The sequence below is a fragment of the Tupaia chinensis genome, unplaced genomic scaffold (assembly GCF_000334495.1).
Source record: "Tupaia chinensis unplaced genomic scaffold, TupChi_1.0 Scaffold147500_1, whole genome shotgun sequence".
Classification (NCBI taxonomy): domain Eukaryota; kingdom Metazoa; phylum Chordata; class Mammalia; order Scandentia; family Tupaiidae; genus Tupaia; species Tupaia belangeri.
The window spans coordinates 1,329,915-1,337,877 of record NW_006207351.1 but is presented as its reverse complement, the minus strand read 5'-3'; the positions used below and the strand labels follow the sequence as shown (position 1 = coordinate 1,337,877).

At 65.3% G+C, this 7,963-nt stretch overlaps 1 protein-coding gene across 1 annotated transcript in view; it reads left to right on the top strand.

The window, feature by feature from the left end:
- The window catches only part of IQSEC1 (IQ motif and Sec7 domain ArfGEF 1), a gene marked incomplete in the record, with an annotated part of 128,032 nt that overhangs the window by 94,010 nt on the left and 26,059 nt on the right, over positions 1-7,963 (top strand). Inside the window, 3 exon segments of the mRNA XM_027768782.1 lie at positions 713-1,004; positions 4,519-5,482; positions 5,485-5,612. Of these exon segments, the coding sequence (XP_027624583.1) occupies positions 713-1,004; positions 4,519-5,482; positions 5,485-5,612 (1,384 nt within the window).

Sequence of the window (7,963 nt, the reverse complement as noted above, 5' to 3'; positions counted from 1 at the left end):
CTGTCGCGGGCGTCGGCTGCCCCACCCGTCCCGCGAGTCCATCCTCACTCGTGTGGCAGCCGCGTCCAGGCCCACCGAGAACACAGTGCTGGTGGCCTTACACAGCGGGTGTTGCTTTTCGCGGTTCCAGGGGTCGCGTGCCCAGGTCAGGGGTGGGCCAGGCTGCTTCCTTCTTGGCTTGGAGGCAACTGCCCACTCCCACATGTTCTCCCTCTGCACCCGCGTCCTGGTCACGTCTCCTTGTCAAGTCACCTGCCAGGCAGGACGGGGCAGCTCTGCGAAGGCTTGCTGAAGCACGGACAGTCCTCCGTGCGGGGACACGAACTGCCCAGAGGCCCCGAGCAGAGCTAGGAGCCGCCTCATGAAGAGTGGGGAGGCGGCCACGTGCTCGTCGGGCAACGGCAGTGCAGGGAGAGGCCGCAGGGTTGGGTGGGCCGCTCTTGGCGAGGCTGCTGCCCAGAGCCAGTTCTGGGCCTCACGCCGTCTCACGCCGTGCCCTGGCATGGGAGACACAGGACAGTCGGCTGCAGTGGGGTTGGGCACAGGCAGGGTACGGGGAAGGGGGCTGAGCAGGTGAGGCAGGGCACGAGCGGGTGCTGCCCGAGCACTCTGGGCCCCTGTCTGTGCAGACCCTGCTTCGCACTGGGGCCATGTCGGGGCGCCCTGGCTCAGCCTGCACTCACGGCTGCCCCTCGTTCTCTCTTCTCTGCAGCGTCGAGGGCGAGGTCCCCAGCAGCGAGCCCAGCACGTCCCTGGACAGCCCTTCGGCCTACCACCAGGGCCCCGCAGCACCCGGTTCCAGCCTGAGCCCGGACCGCTACGAGCACGCACCGCTGGGAGCCTATGGGCTGCACGTGGGCCCGACGGGGCAGCAGCGTGCACGGAGACCCCGACTGCAGCACTCGGCCTCCGTCCTGCGCAAGCAGGCCGAGGAGGAGGCCATCAAGCGGTCCCGCTCGCTCTCCGAGAGCTATGAGCTGTCCTCGGACCTGCAGGACAAGCAGGTGGGTGGCCTGCCTGCCCACGGCCCCCTCCCCACCCTGGCTGCCACAGGTCGGCCGGGGCCGTGTCGAAGGAGCGATCCTGGCCTCAGCTTCCTTCAGGCACACCCGCCCCAGGCCTTCTGCCCCAGCTTGATGGAGACTTTGCTGGGGCTCAGCGAAGGGACCGGGTTGAAGGGACCCCCGTGAGCTTGTCCTCATGCCAGCCCTTCAGGCTCTGTGTCCCCACAGCTGGGAGCATCTGGGCCTGGTCGTGCAGGTAACCTGCCTGGCCACCAAGGTCCTGAGAACCCAGAGGACGGCAGGAGGGAGGCGAGGTCAGAACGCCGACAGCTCACGCTCTGAAGGGAAGGCCAGGCCCCGCGGCTGGTGGCCAGGCTGCTGTCATGGTCCTGGCACAGTTCACCCCCATGGGGGCCCCTGGCCACAGGCTGTATGCCCTTCCCCGGGCCCCAGCACACCATGGGGCACCTCGGTGCAGGACTAGGGCCCCGTGCACGAGGCCTAGGATGGGAGGCAGCCTCTGAGGTCAACAGAAGAGGGCCCCCTGCCACTGCCAGGCAGGGTGACCGAGGCCCCCTCCGCGTCCCACGGAGCGCTGCAGAACGGGCTCTTCCCCACGAGCCCCTCAGTGGTTCCGGGCTTCAGGAGGTAGCCCTGCAAGCCTGGGGTCAGGGAGGGACGTTGGTCCTGGGCACTAAGCTCTAGGCAGACCCAGGGACTCACAGGCCACCGCCCTGTCCTGCCCGGCCAGGGGTCTACCCATAGCACCCACACCCTGCTGCAGCAGCTGCCCCACCCACCCTGCCCTGCAGTACATGGTTCACTCCCCAATCTCCCTGTTCGTCTCCGGGGGGAGAGGTCTGGGCCCGGTGTAGCCTGGACTTCAGGACGTGTGGGGGCACGACCCAGGGCAGGACTTTTCTCCTGGCACAGGGTGGCCTGTGTGTCCCCGGGCCTGCCCAGAGCTTAGTGTCCAGGACCGACGTCCCTACCCGACCCCCCTCACCCAGCCTCAGGGCTGCCTGGCCTACCCCAGCTCCGGGCTCCCTCCGTCCTTTCACGGGTGTGGGACTGGCCAGGAAGCAGCAGGCGACTGGGCCAGCAGCAGGTGAGGGGGTGCAGCACGTCTCTCCCCGTCAGCCCCGGCCCAGGAGGCCGGTCAGACACAGCAGGTCAGGGGAGTGGACGGGAGGCTGCTCCCCGCTCTGAGTGCACGCCGATATGCACCCTGGGGGTTTGCGATATGCTGGAGCAGACCCCACCCCTGGGCCCCCGGGACAGTCTGACCAGACAGCGGCACTGCGCAAGGCAGCGTGACACCAGGAGAGGAGAGGGAGGCCATGGGAGGTGGCCGCAGTGGGTGAGGGCAGTCGGGGACCCTCAGAGCTGGCATCTGGGGGCCCTGAGGCAGCAGGAAGCTTGGCGGGAGCTGGAAAGGCTGGCCCAGGCACTGTGGCGTGGTGGCCACCACTCGGCCGTGCGAGAGGCCTGGGGTCAGTGCCCAGCCCACCCTAAAGTCCGGCACAGTGGGGCACACCTGTTGTCCCGGCCAAGGCAGGGGATCGTAACGTGGTGGAACCGTGTCTGAAGGGTGGCAGGGAGTGGTGGCACCGCAGATGAGCAGGCAGGCTAGGACAGGACTGAGGGGAGCCAGGTGGGTGAGGCGCCGGCTCTGCTGGGGGCAGGCGTTCCTCAGTTTCCCGCCCCCACTGCCCAGAAGTTTCCCTTTAGAGGCTGAGGCAGGCCTGCTGGGGGGTCCTGTCCATGGGAGTGCCCCTCTGCCCCTGCTGCCGCCCACCGAGAAACCCCTCAGGAGACAGGGCATTGCGAGGTCAGCTGGGGGTACAGGCCTATAGGAGGCGTGGGGTGATGAGCCCCTCACGGTATCCGAAAGTAGTTCTAGCCCAGGAAGAAGAGTGACAGCTCTGTGTTTGGGGTGAACAGGCCTGTGTCACTGCCCTCTTGGGGAGAGCCTGGGGGTCTCTAGTGACCAAAACACAGAGTGGATGCCTGGTCTACAAGGCCCAGAGTCCAGGCCCAAGGTGGTGGCCCAGTGCAGTGACCCCCGCGAGGCCGATAGGAGGAGCAGGGACCACAGGCTCCCCGGCTCCACCCCAGCTACCCTGGCCTGTGGGCTCGGACTCCACCCTGACCCAAAACAGCCCACTGCTTCCAGATGCGGTGAGGCCATCTCTGGACCGCTCTGCAGCTTCAGGGCGAGAGACAACAGACCCGCCCCGGCTGGCTCCGGCCAGGGTTCTTGGAACAGCATTCTGATCTGCTCCTGCACTGCCCAGCTGGCCACCCCCGTGGGCCCCAGGTACACGCTGTGTCTGGTGGGGGATGTTCCTCCAGCCCCGCTTCTCAGGCCTGAGCAGGGTCTCCCAGAGCCTGTGCACTCGCTCAGACTCGGGACTCGCTTTGCAGAGGTGAGCAGGTGCGTAAATCACCAGCCAGCGGCCTGGGACGCTAGGGGGCCAGGCTTGACACGGGCCGCCCCCTCTGTTCAGCTCAGAGCTGGGTGAGCTACAGGTCAGCCATGCGGGCATCTGCTTGTCCTTGACACGCACTCAAGGCCCTTCCTCCACCAGGCTGGGTGCTTGCCTGGCATGTGGTAGCAGGCAGGACAGTGACCAGGCATGGTATTTTGCCTGGCCTGAGGCCTGCTCTCTGGCACCCCGAAAGGCCTGGCTCGCAGAAAGCTCCGTCCCTGTGGGTGGCTGGGCTTTGACCCTGCAGGGCTGGCCCCCAGTGGCAGGCACTTGCTTTTCGCTCAGGAGCAAGGCACAGGGAGTGGCCCTTGGGCCGTCTTTGGTTTTAGGTGGGTCCCATGTGCCCAAGACCCGCACTGGCCCCAGAGCACGCTCTCCCTGCCCCTGCGAGCAGCCCTACCCAAGATCCCAGCTGCGCCTGGCTCCCAAGCTCATGCAGGGACCAAGGCCAGCTGCAACGCTGGCCCAGGGCTGAGGGCCTCAGTGTGCCTGTCCGCAGGGCTGGGGTGTGGGGGCCCACAGAGGGCTCCTCCCAGCCCAGCCAGGCCGGCATGTGCTAAGCACACCCCATGGCATCAAGGGCTCACCAGCGTGCGGTTGGCCTGTGCTGTCCCATTTCAGAGGAGGGAACCGAGGAGCAGCACGAGCCCAGGGTTTCCCAGCTGACAGACTGGGATTAGAACTCAGGCACCTGGCCCCGAGGCCACGGCCCGCCCACAGCACCCCGTGCCCTTGCCAAGGGCTGTGGCTGGTCCCTCATCCTGCACGTTCCTTGGGTCCCCGTGCTCTGGGGGCTCCCCTCTTCTGGCATCTCTGAAAACGTGCTCATCAGATGGCAAGCCCAAGGTGCACCAGGGCCCACACTCGGGAGCAGCCTCGGCCGGCCCTCTGCCTCTCACGGGGCCTGCAAAGCCTGCAGGGGACATCTCACCTGCCCGTCGCCCGTGTTCCCCACGCGGGGACGGCCGAGGAGGCGGGTCGAGCCCTGTGTGCGGCTGCCTCACGCCCCTCTGTCCCACCAGGTGGAGATGCTAGAGCGGAAGTATGGGGGCCGCCTCGTGACGCGCCATGCGGCCCGCACCATCCAGACGGCCTTCCGCCAGTACCAGATGAACAAGAACTTCGAGCGCCTGCGTAGCTCCATGTCCGAGAGCCGCATGTCACGCCGCATCGTGCTGTCCAACATGAGGATGCAGTTCTCCTTCGAGGGCCCCGAGAAGGCGCACAGCTCCTACCTGGAGGGGAGGCAGGTCTCCGTGACGGGCGACGGCTCCCAGCTGGGCGCCTTGGCACCCTCCGAGTGCGGTGACCTCGGCGAGCCGCCCACCCTCAAGTCCCCGGCCCCCTCCAGCGACTTTGCGGACGCCATCACGGAGCTGGAGGACGCCTTCTCCCGGCAGGTGAAGTCCCTGGCTGAGTCCATCGACGATGCCCTGAACTGCCGCAGCCTACACGCGGAGGAGGCGTCGGCCCTGGACGCGGCGCGGGCCCGGGAAGCTGAGCCCGCGCCGACCCTGCACAGCAGGGACCGCCACAAGCTGGACGAGATGACGGCCTCATACAGCGATGTCACCCTGTACATCGACGAGGAAGAGCTGTCACCCCCTCTGCCCCTCTCGCAGGCAGGGGACCGGCCGTCCAGCACCGACTCAGACCTGCGGCTACGGGCCGGGGGTGCCGCCCAGGACTACTGGGCCCTGGCCCGCAAGGAGGACAGGGCTGACCCGGACACGAGCTGCCGCAGCACGCCGTCGCTGGAGCGCCAGGAACAGCGGCTGCGCATGGACCACCTCCCGCTGCTCACCATCGAGCCGCCCAGTGACAGCTCTGTGGACCTCAGTGACCGCTCGGACCGCGGCTCTCTCAAGAGACAGAGCGCCTACGAGCGCGGCCTGGGCGGCCAGCAGGGCAGCCCCAAGCACGGCCCCCACGGCGGCCCCCCCAAGAGCCTGCCAGGGGAGGAACCCGAGCTGCGGGCCCGTCCCCCAACAGCCTGCGCGAGCAGACGCTCAGCAAGCAGACCTACCACAAGGAGACGCGCAACAGCTGGGACTCGCCCGCCTTCAGCCACGACGTGCTCCGCAAGAGGCACTACCGCATCGGCCTGAACCTCTTCCCTGACCCTCTCAAACAGGTGAGCGCGCGGGCGGGCCGCGGGGCCGGGCGGGCCTCTCACGGGGCGCTTCGCTGCCGCGGGGGCCGGGGGGACCCGCTCAGTGTCCACGGTCGGGTTTGAGCAGAGGCTCCTGGGCTGTGTGGGGCTCGGAGCGCTGGCACTCCCAGGTCTCAGGGCCCATCCCTGGCATCCTCTCGTCCCTGGGCTGTGTCACAGCAGCCATGGATCCCAGGCCCAGGCCTCTGGCTGGGAGGTCACAGGCTGTGGGGAGCCCCCAGGGGGTGGGGAATCCACTGGATGGCAGCCCCCACAGGCCGGCGCTGCCCAGGGAGCAGGGCCCAAGAGGAGGCGGCATGAAAGCAGACTATTCTTAGCAGCACCGGGAATAGCCAGGCCGGGAGGCTGAGCTCGCTGCCCCGGAGCCCTTTGGCAGACTTCGTTAAACCTGAGGTTTCACATCCTTTCCACCCACGGGTCTGGGACTCGGGTCATCAGACGGCTGGTCCTGCCTCCCCTGGCGTGTGGACATGGAAGGGCATGGCCCGCTTGCCTGCATGGCTGGCCCGCACACCCGGGAGCTGGGTGACTCTGTGAGCTGGCACGGCCCACCCCAGGGTCCGTACCTGGGCGCACACCCCTGCTCTGCAGCCCTTCTAGCCTTGGGGAGACACGGGTGCTGCCCAGGGCATCAGAGGCTTGGTCCAGGGTGGGCGTAGGGAGGGAGAGTCCGCCTGAGGCCAGCCAGGGGGCCGTGGGTTATTCCCTCTCAGCTGTGAACTCGGGGTCTTGGCGTCTCCCACCAGCGGGGGCTGCCCTCTCCTGAGACCCCCCACCTGCCTGCTGCCCTCTGCACGGGCCCCTGCTGTGTAAGCCATGGACATTCCAGCTGCTGGGCAGTGGGCAGTGGCCCACAGCCCACCCCGCTCCTGGTCACAGCCCCACTGCAGGGGCACTGCCGACCGCCCGCATCTGCTCGCATCTTTGGCTACTGGGGTTTTCTAGACCTCGGTGCCTCGGTGTCTCCTTTCCCCGTTTCCTAGTGGTTGTTGATTCCGAGGACTCATTATCACCCGGACTTCTTTATGTACGGGCATGCTAACCCTGCGTAGTTACCGGCATGTTCCTGTCTGTCCCTAGCGTGCCTTGTCTTTTTTTTTTTTTTTTTCTTTTTTGAGAGGTTTTTGCTGTAGGGCACGTGTGCTCGCCAGAAAGACAGAGAGAGACAGAGAGACAGAAAGCAAGAAATCACCCTCTGGGGGGGATGGCCACACTGCAGTCCCTTCTCCTCCATTGTCCTCTCGGGATCTTGGGCATGCACACACATGCTCCCGGAATGAGTTTAAGCTGCTGGGTCCGGGACTCAAACCGCGGTCGGCTACATGGCAGTCCAGCGACACAGCCATTACGCCAACTGCTGGCCCCACGTGCCTGGTCTTTTTAGAAGATCTTTTTAAATGAGATGTTTAAAATGGTCTTTAAGTAAAGACCAGACAATTCACTGTAAAATCTCCCTGGTACAGCGCAGCTCAGTGCCCTCATGCGTTAGGTCTTCCCACAGGGTGCACGCACTTGCCAGAGACAGAGACGGAGAGAGGGAGAGGGAGAAATCCCTCCTGGGGGATGGTCATGCTGCAGTCCCTTCTCCATTCTCCTCCCGGATGTTGGGCATGCACGCACATGTGCCCAACATGATTTTCAAGCCACCAGGTCTGGGACTTGAACTGCAGTCAGCCTTGTCTAGGACCTTGCCCACCCGACCACCTGCTGTTTTTTGTTTGGTTTTTTTTTTTGAGAGGTTTTTGTTATAGGGCACGTCTGCTCGCCCGACGGAGACAGAAAGCGAGAAATGACCCCCCAGGGGGAATGACCACGCCGTAATCCCTTCTCCTCCGTTCTCCTCTCTGGATCTTGGGCATGCATGCACACACGCCCGGCGTGAGTTTAAGCCACCAGGTCCAGGACGCGAACCGCGGTCGACTACGTGGGAGTCCAGCGACATAGCCATTACGCCACCTGCTGGTCGCCCACCTGCTGCTCTTCAGTTCAGTGGTTTTTAAATTGCTTATCTTTGAGCTCTGTTTAGACACTCCTGTTTTTTCTTACTGTTATTTTTTTCTATAGGGCAAGTGCGCTCACCAGAGACAGGGCGTCCTGGCCACCTGTTAACCCCTTCTCCAGTCCCATCAGGACTTGGGGCACTCACACACACGCGCCTGGTATCATTTCCAAGCTGCCGGGCCCGGGACCTGAACTGTCATCTCCCACGTGGGAGTCCAGCACGTGAAGCACCACACCACCTGCCTGCCCAGGAGCTGCTCCTTTCAGTCAGCTCATCAGGGGTCTCTATTTCC